At 47.1% G+C, this 14,296-nt stretch overlaps 1 protein-coding gene across 1 annotated transcript in view; it reads right to left on the reverse strand.

Moving 5' to 3' along the window:
- The window catches only part of MEIS3 (Meis homeobox 3), a 55,869-nt gene that overhangs the window by 12,692 nt on the left and 28,881 nt on the right, over window positions 1-14,296 (reverse strand). The window contains exon 7 of the mRNA XM_061597759.1: window positions 5,907-6,052. Within this exon, the coding sequence (XP_061453743.1) occupies window positions 5,907-6,052 (146 nt within the window). The remainder of the gene's footprint in view (window positions 1-5,906; window positions 6,053-14,296) is intronic.

The following is a 14,296-nucleotide window of genomic DNA, read 5'->3' on the forward strand; positions in this document are numbered from 1 at the left end:
GAAATGTACACTTATCTGAATTTTGTGACGTAGTTCTCTAATCAAAGAATGGTTTTTAATAATGCATATATTAGGGGGAAAGTGTGCATAAAATTAGTAAAAAAAAATAGCATACCAAAATGCATTATATAAGGAGAAATCGCTTGTGTACATCAGTCAAAACTGCATGCAAAAATGTGTGTGTTAGGAGAAATTTGTACTACACACTGAAGGATTTTCTCAAGGATTTTGCTTTTTTTAAAAAAATTGCAAATTGCTGCAGAACTGAATTTAAGATTGGAAAAATGAGACACTGAGAGAACCAAAATTGACACATCCTTCTGTTCCTAGTTCCAGCCTTGTGTGTGACCCCTGGAAGGTTATCCAAGAGAGAATGCGGCCTTCAGGCTGAAACAGTCTCCCCAACTGTGGTGTAGTGGTTAAAGCATCAAATTAGGACTGGGAAGGCCTGACTTGGTTCATTGGATGACCTTGGGCCAGACACTATCTCTCAGCTGAACCTACCTCACATATTTGTTCTAAGGACTAAGGAGAGAGAGAGAGAGAGAGAGAGAGAGAGAGAGAGAGAGAGAGAGAGAATCACATATGTGCCACTCCTTGGTGGAAGGATGGCATTAAAATGTAAGAAGCAATTGTTGTTGTTGTTATATGCCTTCAAGTCAGTTACGACATCCTGTTCAGATCTTGTAAATTCAGGTCTGTGGCTTCCTTTATGGAATCAATCCATCTCTTGTTTGTCCTTCCTCTTTTTCTACTCCCTTCTGTTTTTCCCAGCATTATTGTCTCTTCTAGTGAATCAGGTCTTCTCATTATGTGTCCAAAGTATGATAGCCTCAGCTTCATCTCTTTAGCTTCTAGTGATAGTTCTGGTTTAATTTGTTCTAACACCCAATTATTTGTCTTTTTCGCGGTCCATGGTATCCGCAAAGCGCTTCACCACCACCACATTAGATATCACATGGGGCAGTCCAAAGCCTGAAGTGGCAAAGACTCAGATTTCCACATTTCAACTTCCGCCCCTCGGCCCCCGCTCACCAGCCCATTTGAGCCGGGCAAGGCATAAACGTAGCCGTAGCTGCTTAGCTCTGGAAGCCCCCTCCCCTCCCCTCCCACCTCACTCCCTGCCAATGCGTTCAGGGTAATTGGCTAGAATTGATTACCCTTCACCAGCCTCTAATAGCTTTATAGCTCCTTCAATTAGCCACTAATTGGCCAGCGCTCATTAACTCGCCTTTGTTTAACTAACCAGGGAGATGCCCTGCCTAATTGCCTGGTAGTGCGGTGATGGCAAGCCAAGGAGGGGAAAGGGAGAGGGCCTGGTTGGGGGGCATGGAAAGATGCCCAGTGCTAGAAAGCCGCCCACTTGTCAATTCAAGAGCGGCTGCAAGTAGGGAGCCTGGGGTGCCCTAACTTAGCCCGCAGCAGCAGAAAATGGCGGCAGGGATAGGAATCAGCAACATCAGACCCTAGACAGCAGCCCTGAAACATCGACCATTATTAAGGCCAATTTGATTGTGAGCCCTTCCTAGCCTTCTCTCATTTTAACAATGTATGGTCCACGTGCCTTATCATTTATGCAAATCCCTCATTCAAGCATGAGGGATGGGTTCGCACTGCAGGGTTGGCCTCAGAATTAATACAGCTGTTCCAGGGTTCTCAAACTCAAGGAGGGTTTTGTGTTTTGTTTTGTCTTAGTTTTCAGTGGAATGTTTGAAGCGGCTAGATTTAACCACCTCCATGTTACCAGCCCCTCACCTTTACCCCTAGGTCGTCAGGAAGGGGAGAGGAGTAACAGGTGGCACGTGGGAGCCTCCCCTTTAATTGTAGCTAGAGGTTTGGGGGACTCGCATGCTTCCGCGATCCCCAGATGCAAACTAGTTTGCCATTTGTTGTGTAAATGTTCCAATATGCTCCTCGTCCTCTTAACTCCAGGAGAAATAATGCCTCTGCAGGAACCATCCTTTTCATGCCGGCTAGGCGTTGCAGAGTGCAAGCCCGAATTTAGGCAAGCGCAAAGGAGGAGGGGTTGCCTGACTTTAATTGGAGCTACTCTATTCAAGAGGGGGCAGCTCATATTTCCAGCCCCCTTTTCTTGAAAATTCACAACATCCATGGCTGGATTTTAAAAGATAAGAATCTAAGAAGAGCCTGGCTACTGGATCAGGCCAGTGGCCCATCTAGTCCAGCATCCTGCTCTCACAGTGGCCAACCAGAGGCCCATGGGGACCCCATAAGCAGGATCTGAGGACTACAGCACTCTCTCCTCCTGCAGTTTCCAGCAGCTGGTATTCAGAAGCACACTGCTTCTGACTGTGGAGGTGGAACATTTGCTCCCATTCCCCCCCCCCCATGGCCCACTTGAAAATCGCTGAGGGTGTCGGCAGGCCCCTTAATGCTTTTCTGGCCTGCTGTAGCAATTGTAATGCACTGTGCCAGGTGCTGTATGAATTTTGTTGATTCAAGTTTAAAACTTCTTAATTCTAGCCTGCCTTTAACGTTGCTGCTAATCCTCTCCACTCCTTCCAAGCACCTCTTTCCCCCGTCATTTCCAGACCGCCCCGCTCACCTTTCAGGTGGACCTCTGGGCTCTAAGAATGACAGAGCAGCTGCTGTGCCTGCTGTTCACAGCGGCTGCACCCACTGCTCCTCACAGACCTGCTGCGGACCACCTGAACGAACTCCGTTGACCACTGGTGGTTCGTGAATGACACTTTGGGAACCCCTGAAGTAGAGCATAGCCATTATGGCCAGTAGCCATTGATAGCCTTCTCCTCCATGAATTGGTCTGGTCCTCTTTTAAAGCCATTCAAGTTGGCGGCCATCGCTGCCTCTTGTGGGCGCGAATCCCATGGTCTATGTGCTGCGTGAAGAACGGCTTCCTTTTGTCTGTCCTGAATCTTCCAACATTCAGCTTCATTGGATGACCACAGACCAAGAGTGGGGAACCTCAGGCCTGGTGGCCAAATATGGCCCTCCAAGCTTCACTGTCTGGCCCTTAGGACTCAGGTCACACCCCTCACTGGCCTGCTCTGCACCCTCCCCATGTCTTTTAGCTTGGCTGGTCTGTGGCCTTGCACTGAGATCATGCCTCTGGCTTGCCTGGGTAGAGAGATGGGTGTGAGGGTGGAGAAGCCTCTGACTTCTGCATCGTTGCTAGAATATAGCCCACTGTACAAAGGCAACAGTTACATCCATTGTAACCCACTTTTTGAGGCCACTTCCTGCCTCTGGCCCAGCCCACCACAGGTATGTGCCCCCACCCACCAAAGGTTACCCATGAGGAATTGCGGCCCTCAGGTTGGAAAAGGCCCCCCGCCCTGCTCGGAATGGGGAGAAATTCAAGTTTGCTTTTAAAGCTGAATCTATCAAATTTGCACTTTCCAAAACAATATGAGAACTGAAACACAGCCACACTTCAAAATTCGCACTTATCTGAATTTTGCGATGCAGTTCCCCAACCCAACAAGGTTTGAGAAATTCATATATTAGCGGAAAGTATGCATAAAAATGAATATATTCGTGAAAACGACATACAAAAATGCATTATGTTAGGGGAAACTGCTCGCAGAAATGTGAGTTAAAATAGCCTACAAAAAATCACACCGCAGAAACTCCAGCAGAGATAAGGGGTGGTACAAGGAAAAACAACAGTAAAAAATACTCAGAGCAACACCGTGCAGAAACGCACACCCTTTACCCCAATGACCATGCAGTCACACTCCCACACTTTATTTGGGACTCCCTCACAACCTTCCAAAGATTCAAAAGGCCGGAAGAGCTTCAGCAAAACTTTCTACTGGTTTAAGTGGGGCAGAAAAACAAAGGCTCCGGGGGGGGGAGTTTCCCAGAAGTTACCTGGAGTTCTGCCTCTTCAAGCAATTGGTGGATAGTAACCCACTTGATGGTGGCCTAGTGCGCCCCGAGAAATGTGTGTGTGAGGAGAAGGGCACGCTAAAATGCTGAAGAACTTTCGGGGGATTTTTTAAAACAAGAATTCACAAATTGCTGCAGAAATGTGACAAACTGGATTTAGGATTGGAAAAATGAGAATGGAGAGAACCAAAACTGACCGATGCTTCCATTCCTAGCTGCCCCCCACCCCCACCACAGACACTCAGTTTCTCTTGGCATTAAAGGATGCGACACAAGAGTCTACCAGACACATCCACGCAACAAATCTGAAATTAGTTTGGAGCCAATTTCAAACTGATGTAACTGGCGTGGCTTCCAGGTGGGGTGGTGTCCATTGGGACTGGCAGGGTGTAAGGCAGGAGGCTAACACTAGGTGGACCCAGAGGTAATGATAGGCACGACCACAGCCAATGACAGGCAGAGTCAACTAATTCTAGGTTAGCCCACATCTTCCTCCTTGCTGAGTTTGGTGAGTGCAACATTGAGACTAAGGAAAAGGACATTAGTTGTAAGTAAGAAGGCAGGCATAAGGACATAAGAAGAGCCTGCTGGATCAGGCCAGTGGCCCATCTAGTCCAGCATCCTGTTCTCACAGTGGCCAACCAGGTGCCCGGGGGAGGCAGGTGGGGGCTGACTGAGGTTGTGAGGGGGGAGTGTCTCATTCACCTAATGGACCAGCATCCAATGATGAATTTCCCCAAAGAATCCTGCAAATTGTTATTATTTATTTATTGTTGTTGCTAAACCATTTCTAGTGGGAGACCATTAAGATCGATAGGGACCCAGGTAGAGACAACAAGACTTGCCTCAGCTGGACAATCCCCTTCACCCTCCACTGGGCCATTCTACCATCAACTGCCCTGCAGGAAGGATTCTGGCAACATTTTATATGTTCATGTTGTTCTTTGTGGTGTGTATGTGACAGTTTAATGTGACCTTACTTGCGTAAACCAACTTGGAAAGATTTGTGTCCTGAGAGGCAGGATATAAATAAGTGAAATAAATAGATAACGCTAGCATAATAAAACCATTTAAAATTCAACCGAAAGAAAGAAAAGGCTAAAAACAAAAGATGGTACAGAGGTAGCGACGACCCATAGCTTCAGCTTCTCCAGTCCAAATGCCTGTTCAAAGATCATTCCTCTTTCTGCTGCTCACCAGAAGGCAGTGGGACAGGTGATCGGGTGGAGGGGTGTTGCACAAGCTGTAGCCTTGTGCTGAAAGTTCTCTGTTAAAAGTTCCATGGTTCCTTGAGCCAATGGAATGGTTTGAAGCAAAACTTCATTGATGTAATGTAATTGATGTAATGTAGGATTTAGGCCAAGGGTGGGGGAACCTGTGGCACTCCAGATATTGTTGGATTACAACTCCTATCCAGAGCTGGGAAAATTTACTTTTTTGAACTACAACTCCCATCAGCCTCAGCCAGCATGGCCACTGGATTGGGCTGATGGGAGCTGTAGTTCAAAAAAATAGCTTTTCCAAGTTCTGCTCCTACCATCTGTGACCATTGGCTATGCTGGCTGGGGCTGATGGGAGTTGGAGTCCAACAACATATGGAGGGACACAGATGTTTCCTAGCCCCAGTTTAGGAAATGGGATGCACTGCTGGAGAATATCTGCTCTTTTCTGTAACACAGTACCGGATGCTTCAGATCATAACGGCCACATAAGACAGAGTCCTGACTCTCATCGGCCCTTGCTCTCAACATCCAGTCCCCCATACCTCCCTAGATAACTCAAGGATGGAAAGGGCCACAGCTCAGTGGTGGATCACCTGCTTTGCATGCAGAAGGTCCCAGATTCCATCCCTAGCATCTCTAGGAAGAACTAGGAATGTCCCCTGCCTGAAATGCTGGAGAGCCGCTGCTAGTCCATGTGAGCAATACTGAGCTAGATTGCCCAATGGCCTGATGTGGTATAAGGAAGCTTTCTATGATCCTGGCACCTCCCCTTCTCTCCCCCTTTTTCTGCACAAAGATTCAGGTTCTTACCGACAAGTGTTGGAATAGCCACGCACGCATAATGTTTGTGGCGACTTTGGGGAAGATCCCTCGTTTCTTGTTCCGCTTTTTGTCTCGGTCTAAGTCATCGTCATCTCCCGTGCTGGGGGAGGCCACACTGTTATCTAGACAGTCCCCTGTATGGGAAAAAAGCAGAAATGGAAAGAGGAAACCTCTTGAATAGAATGATCAGAGAAAGGATCAGCAGTGTCTGGATCAGTAGCACTAAATGAGAGATGGGCACGGAGGCACTGTTTTACAATGGTCCCAATCCTACCTCCAGGGTCATTTTTATTTTTTTATTTATTAGATTTATATCCTGCCCTTTCTCCCAGTAGGACTTTCAGAGAATAGCATTGGGTGATTGTCTTTCAGCCCCCTGGCAAGAGCACTCTCCCCTTCTGCCGGTTTCCAGCAACTGGCATTCAAAGGCATCCTGCCTCCAACAGTCGAGGTGGAACATAGCCATCATGAGTAGTAGCCATTGGCAGCCTTTATCCTGCAAGTATTTGTCGAATCCTCTTTTTAAAAAAAAAAATTAGACAAAAATATAAAAGTGACAACAGATCAACAAAACGATCATGGCTGACAAAGGTTTTACGAGAGAAAAAGAAAAAAAAATATAAAATATATGTTCCATTATATAATATAAAGAATATTTCAAATCTCTAGTAGGTACCATTTACACATTTGTTTAACAAATACTTTATGGGTTAAAACAAGAAAAAATAGAATATAAGATTTGTAACATCTATTCAAAGAGCTCCCAAGATCTTATAAGGGTTACTAATACATGAGCCATATTGTTCCAGTACATTACAAATGTACTCCATTTCCATATAAAAGAGTCTTGTGATTATCTTCCTTCCCTTGTTCTAGTGAGTTTTACAGGATTGACTATATCCCATACTTTGATCATCCATTCATGAATTGTTGGAGTAATTGAATTTATCTAATCCTCTTTTAAAGCCATCTTCAGCTGGTGGCCATCACTGCCTCTTGCGGGAGTGAATTCCATAGGTTACCTATGTGCTGTGTGAAGACGTACTTTATTTTGTCTGTCTGTTCAAGGGGTACCTGTTCCCAGTATAGCAGATAGCTATCCCCTAGGTCAGCGTTTCCCAACTAGTGGGCCACCAGATGTTGTTGGACCACAATTCCCATCTTTCCTGACCATTGGCAATGCTGGCTGAGGCTGATGGGAGTTGTGGTCCAACAACACCTGGTGGCCCACTAGTTGGGAAAGGCTACCCTAGATCCTACCACCACAGATGACTACCTGGTCTGTCCATTAGGCAGGGACCAGAGCTCAGTGACAGAGAACATGGCTGCATGCACGAAGTCTCTACTTCAATTTGTGGCATCTCTAGAAGAATCTCAGCAATGATCTGGAGAACTCCCATCAGTCGGCGCAAACAACAGAGGGGTGATCCATCAATATAAGGCAGGCTTTCTATGTCCTGGAGGCACAGCTGGCTCTGATAGGGTGGTCAGTCAGTGCCATTAACACATCCACTGCATCATCCCAAAAGAAAGAAAAGAGCCACTCAAATCTCCTCCTTTGCTCGCAAATACTATAGAAACTATGGCCTTCCAGATGTTGTTGAACTCCAACTCCCTTCAGCCCAGGTTAGCAATGGTCAGAGGTGGTGAAAGATGGAGTCTAGCACCATCTGGAAGGCCACAGGTTAGCCACCCCTTGGCTACTACCTACTCCAGGTACCGCATAATTAACCTACTCCAGGAGTGGCTAACCTGTGGCCTTGTGGATGGTGCTGAACTCCATCTTCACCACACCTTAACATTGGCCATGGTGGCTGGAGCTGCTGTGAGCCAGAAGCCAACCACACCACTGTCAGGGTGCTGTGATGTACATTTGATTTATCTTTATTGTGGTTTGCTTTTTTTCAAGGTAGTCTCATTTTATTACCAGCAGCCTAATATGAGAAGAAGCCAAAAAGACAGTGCAGTTTTGAAACTGGTGTTTGGAATTTCGAAACTGAAATCGGTGATCACAAAATCAGTGCAGTTGTGAAAGGCTCAATCCGCCATCTTGATTCAAAATAATGTTCCATTGTATCCAAACACAGATGAAAACCTGTTCCTCCATCTCAGGAACCATCATGCAAAATTTGGTTACGCTGTCTTGAGAGGTGTCTAAATGCATAGCAAACAGACCCACAACTTTCCAAAATGTATCACAGATGGATTATATGTTTTTTATGCTGTACCCGGCTCAGGGATTGATTTTAGCAAAGAGTGCGTTACCAGTTACCAAAATAAATAAATAATAAACAAATATCTGGAGGGGATCACAGTTTCCCCACCCCCCGGAAGAGTGGCAAAGATGCTATCATGAGGACAGGGGCTTGCTCTGGGTATTTTTTATATAAACTGTGTGTGTTTTTGTGTGAATGCGTTTATATTGTCATGGATTACGCTTATGTTTTCAAATACATTGTTAGTCACTCGGAGACCTTTTTGTGTTACTACTTCTAGTAGAAATAGTAGTATGTATTAGTTGTTCATAGAGGATCAGGCTATCAATGGCTACTAGCCATGATGACGATGCTGTGCCCTCCATGGCTGCAGACAGCATGCTTCTGAATACCAACTGCTGGAAACTGCAGAAGAGTGCCCTTGTGTTGAAAGCCCTGCTTGTGGGCTTCCCATGGGCCTCTGGCTGGCTACTGTGAGAACAGGATGCTGGACTATATTCGCCACTGGCCTGATCTAGCTGCAGGGCCCTTATGTTCTTAAGAAAAAGAAGTTGCAGGCTGGGAAGTCCCACCCAGTTCACTCTCACCTCACTCACCTTTTGAGTGAGTGAGTGAGTTTAGGCAAGGCAATCTCAGTCTCTCTCTGTGATTGCAGTACTATCCTACCTTACAGGGCTGTTGCAGGGGTCACTGAGAAAGAATATGAAGCGCTACGTGCATTTGAAATGTGCCCCATAACTACAAATTTTTTTGAGGCTGAGCCACTTTTGTGCAAGCAATTAAGAGAGTTAGATCGGGGCAGGAAAGAACCAGGGTGAAATCCCTCCTCAGCACAGGTTGAAATCCCAATGCTCAGGAGGTGACTTGCTCTCAGAACCGTCATCTGGAGCTCTTTGGAGGAAAAGTGGGATTAAAAAATCTAATGAATGAAATAATTGATGCTTCTGTCCCGCTCTGAAGTATCCTTTCATTTGCAAAGACATCATTGAATTCCATTTTCATCCAACCTCCTTTAAGTGCGTAGTCCCTGGTACCTCATGCTCCCCCTCCTCCCTTTGCACACGAGTCTTGCCTAACAAATACAAAATCCTGACTCTTTTCCTCTCTCTCTCCCCCTGCTTCCAGCAATCCTACCCCAACAGAACAGCTGCTGTGCTTTCATATCCTCCGGCTAAAAGGCAGCTTTAAAGCCCTGCCCGGAGGGGGACGTAAATTATGCATCAGAGACAGTGCCACTGTCAGGGGGCTTCCAGCAGCCATCACCCGTGCCCCCACTTTATCACCAGCCCCACCCTTCTTTTCTTCCCCTCCCTCCCCAAAATGCAAAAGTGCACCCATTGCCCTCCTCTTCCAGAACTCTGCTTGCGTAGGGTTGCGCATGTGGACAGTTCTGTGCAATGCTGCAACAGCACTTTGCCCAAGCACAAAAGCGGAAGGCAACATAAAAATACATTCAGAAGGTCAGAGCATCAGAGACGTGGCTGTAATGAAGTGCGAGCAATGCCAGCAGACCCTCACCAAAATCTATTCAGATGAAGTGAGCATTGCCATAATTTTTATTCAGCTCACAGGATATGGGGCTCTGAGGAGAGAAGGTCAGACACTATTCACATACATCATTCTAGGCTTCCTATTGCATAGCCCTATAGTCTATGGTTTGTGACTCTACCAGGTGGAACAGAGAGAAAAACTGGGATGCTTTAAGTAAGCAGCACTCTCTGTGTTCTGCCACAGTGCAGGCAGTACACACTCTTCCTAAAACCAGAAACCCAACCTCTGGAACAAGAAAAGCAAGATCTAGGGTTGTATCCAACATAGCACTAAGTGAAAGTCACTTGTTCCACTGGCAAAATATTTTGCACCAGCAGAACATTGTTCCGCAAGAGAATGCATAATGCAAGCCACTAGTAACTTTGTTGTGCAAGAGATTATGCAATCTGTTGCACAAAAAGTTTCTGCTACTGCAACTGTTGCATTGGAGTCCTCAGTTGTGCAGCAGCCCTGAGATAAAAACTGCACCTCTCTCATTCATCCCCACCATTTTACAGATAGGAAAACAGAGGCTTAGAAACAAATGGTGAGTTTCCCAAAGCTACACCATGAAAACTTAGAAGTGGAATCTGAAATGGGATAAAGTAGGACTTTAGCCTAAGCTTTTCCCCAATTGTCTGAGTCTGCTTATCCACTACACTCTAAAGTAGAAAACAAGTGATTATTTCCCGGCAGCAAATTCTGCTGCACTGATACAGTGGCACTGGTACCAGTCTAGCTCTGCTAAATGGACAAACATAATGGGATGGAAGAGCCTGATCTCAGGGGAGAAAGTCTGTTAACTTCTCTCTCCAGCCCTAATAACAGCCACTTCCCCTACTCTTCTAATAGTCAGCAACTGGGAGCCATGGCACCAAACCCATCCTGCCAAGGGATGCTACCTGAACCCACAATGCCAACTGTCCACCTGGAGGCAAAAGTGGTGTTGGAGGGGTTTGTGTCTGCATTAAGAGGCATTGCATGCAGGCCTTTTAAAGGGCAAGGGGAGCTGAAGCACTGGCCCGCCAGCCCGCACTCTCTTTCTCACAGTGGCCCTTCCGGAAAGCTAGTTATTGTTGGCCAAGATGCTAACCCCTTACACTATCAGGGGAGTGGTTGACCAGACCACATTTTGAGTTTATTCTGGTCCTGTCAATTTCATTCCTTCCAGGTAAAGAATGACATAAGCATTCTCATGTGCACAGGCCACAAACGCAGGCCATGTTATGGTGAAGGGTGGGTAATAAATCGAAATAATAATAATTCCACACCTAACCATATATCACAAGCACAATCCGGGAGGCGCCCACAACATTCACACCAAGAGGCGGCACAGAAAATCATCTCCTAAAGAGAAATTCAAAGCAAATTGGGAGGGCCCTCCTCTTTCAGTGGAAATATTGGAGGGATTTTCATGTAAGTAAAAAAAAAAAGTTCTCAAAAGAGATTTCTCAGGGGAGTGGACAGGAAGTTCCACACATCCCTGGCCTTTGCAAGAGGTGCTTGAAATTCTTAGGCAGTGCTGATCATGCCATGTTCATGGGCATTTGCAGGGAAAAATAAATGGATGGAATCTTAGCCCTTCACCTGCAAATGCCTACCCCCCCATTATGCTACAGTTTCAGGCTTTGAAACCAGTAGCGCAGCTTGTGGGGTGGGGCTACAACCCCCATCAGTCCCAGCCATCATGGCCACTGGATTGGGCTGATGGGAGTTGTAGTTCAAAAAAGTAACTTTTCCAAGCTTGGGGTGGGGAGAAGGGATGGGTAAGAAATTTGATTCAGTTCACATTTAAAGCTGAATCTATCAAATTTGCACTTTCCTAAACAATATGAGAGCCGAAACACACCATTCTCCGAAATTCGCACTCATCCGGACTTGCAATGCATTTCTCCCACCAGATTAGGGGAAACTATGCATAAAAATGAATGTAAGTGAAAATAACATAACAAAAATACATTCTGTTAGGAGAAATTGTTTGCAAAAATGTGTACATTAGTCAAAACTGCATACAAAGTGTGCTTATTAGGAGAAACTCACACTAAAATGCTGAAGAATTTTCATGAGGGTTTTTTTTTTTTTTTTAATTGCAGATTGCTGCAAAAATGTGGAGAATTGAAGACTGGGAAATGAGAAACAGAGAAACAAAATTGGCAGATCTTTCCATCCCTGGTGTGTGTGTGTGTGGGGGGGAGGTAGCCTTGCAGGGCATTTGAATGGGAGAATCAACAAGTGCAAGAGAGTTTAAGCACCCTGCCTGCCCACCTGCCAGTTCTTACCTGCGTAGCCCCCCTCCCCACATTCACCATGACCTCAGCAACCGTGCAGGACTACGTGCCCTCCAAGGCAGCTTCAAGCTTAGCTGTCAGTAAAGACTTGCTTCAATGCACAGGCACTTTCATGTACTAAGTGTCTGCCTAACCACTGCCATTTGAGGGGGGGAGGCAGTTTGCTTTATACTTCTGTTCCCTACAACCTCCATTCTTTCTCTCCCTCCCAAGACTATCAGAGAGGCAGACATACCCCAGGAGAAAAAATGAATGCTGAGCAAAAATGTAGGCTTATATCAAGCTCTTGATGGGCAGCAGGACCCTCCTTCCACCCCCCCTTGCATTCTGCTTTGCAAAAAGACAGCTGCCCCTCCCCTTCTCATTCAGGCCCCGACCCCTTGACCCCTGGAACTTTGCCATTCAGCTTGGAATGAGAGGAGAGGACACACACAGAGGGATGGATGGATGGATGGACGGACGGACGGACGGACGGATGGATGGATGGATGGACCCGGCTTCTTTCTGTTACTACCATCAGTACCCAGGTCCAGGATGCCTGATGTTGCAAGCCTAGGGACAAGTTTATTGATTTTCCAGTCTGAGAAAGAGAATGTGGTTTAGTGGTTAGAGCGGCAGTGGAGAACCAGCAGCCAGCCTCAGGTGTGGGAGCTGGACCAACAGGGGTTTTGCAGATGCTGCTGAACAGTTGATTGTCAGGGCCTGCACAGCGGTGTGCGCTCTTCACCATTGCAGCAGAGGTGGGAAGCCTCAGGCCCAGGGACCAAATGTGGCCCTCTAATCCTCTCTGTTTGGCCCTCAGAACTCTTCCCAGGCCACAGCCCTCATGGGCCCCTGCCTGGCATGTATTTTTGAAATCTGATGATGCCTCCTGCTCTTGAGGATGGAGGATAGGAATACAGGGAGCTGCCTGGCATTGAGTCAGATCACTGGCCCATGGCTCAATACTGTCTACACTGACTGGCAGCATCTCTCTGGGGTTTCAGGCAGGGAGCCTCTTCCAGACCTATCTGGAGATGCCAAGGATTGAACCTGGGACCTTCTGTTTGCAAAGCAGATGCTCTTCCACTGAGCTACAGCCCTTACCCATAGAACAGAGAGGAGCGTGTGAGCATATGTAGAAACTAGCCTACAGTGCAAAGGTAAAATGTACATTTTGCCTCTATCTGGGGCTGGCATTGGCATATGGCCCTCAGAAGGTTGTCCAGAAGGGAATGTGGCCCTTGGGCTGAGAGACCTGCTCTTACCCCTGCATTAGAGCATCAGGAGGGAGTGGAGGAGGGCCTCAAGCCCAGGACTCTGTGTTCCATTTCCTGCCCAAAAAGAAGAGTCTCTTATGGTCAAGAGGCAGCATGCAAACCTCCCAGTCTCAAAGCTAGCTCTGGGCAGAGAGTGAGCGGTGGGCCATGCACAGGGTGCACAGAAATGAGACACTCCCTGTCCAGATGGAGATATTATGACCTGCATTAGACATCTAAGGGATTCACGAAAAGAGAGCAGGGGTTGTGTGCAGGGAGGTAAGAGAGAGAGAGCAAAAATAACTGAGGACAATGGAGATGCGCTGCTACAGAGTGGAGATGTTTATGAAAGGGTCTTGCTGATAAGTAAGGGAAGGGGAGCAGATCCCTTGCCATCTCTCACACAGACACACACACTCCAACCCCTAGCCCCGACTCCGGGAGCTTCTGGCTCGCTGCTGCTCTCCTCTCCTCTCCTACTCCTCCTGGAGCAGTTGAAGGAGCAGGCTTGTCCTACAGAAGCAGAGGACAGAGATTAACACACTCATCAGCTCCTCGCTAGGCATCATAGCCTCCCCCCTCCAAGCTCTCCAAGTGATTTGAGGAAGCCAAGATCTCCGTGCATCCTTTTACACCCAACATTCATTCATTCATTCATTTGATTTATATCCCCCCTTCCTCCCACAAGGAGCCCAGGGCAGCAATATGTGAGAGGATCGGGCCCAGTGGGTCTGGGACAGAGCCAGGGAGGGGGGAAGGCAGCAGGCAACATTTTCCTCCTTTCGCCAAGAGGTCCACCTATCCCAGCACCTCTAAAATCTTGATGCCGTTTCTCGGTTTTCCCAGGCGAATCTACCCCTCCTCCAGCAACTCTGGTCCTCCTCTTCTCTCCCCCCACCCTGGGCCCCACACACCCTATTGGAGGCTGACTTCTGCGCTTTGCAAGGTATGACAAGCCTGATGAGGTGCCACAGGGTGGCTTGGCGCTCAGCAGAAGTGACCCCCACAGTGACCCCCAGCTTTGAGGGCTACTAGCTGTTCCCCCCTTTCCTCTTGCCTTTTCTTTTCCTTTCTTCAGTTGGATGCCTCCATTCTCTGGGTATTTA

Source organism: Rhineura floridana, chromosome 15 (assembly GCF_030035675.1).
Source record: "Rhineura floridana isolate rRhiFlo1 chromosome 15, rRhiFlo1.hap2, whole genome shotgun sequence".
Classification (NCBI taxonomy): domain Eukaryota; kingdom Metazoa; phylum Chordata; class Lepidosauria; order Squamata; family Rhineuridae; genus Rhineura; species Rhineura floridana.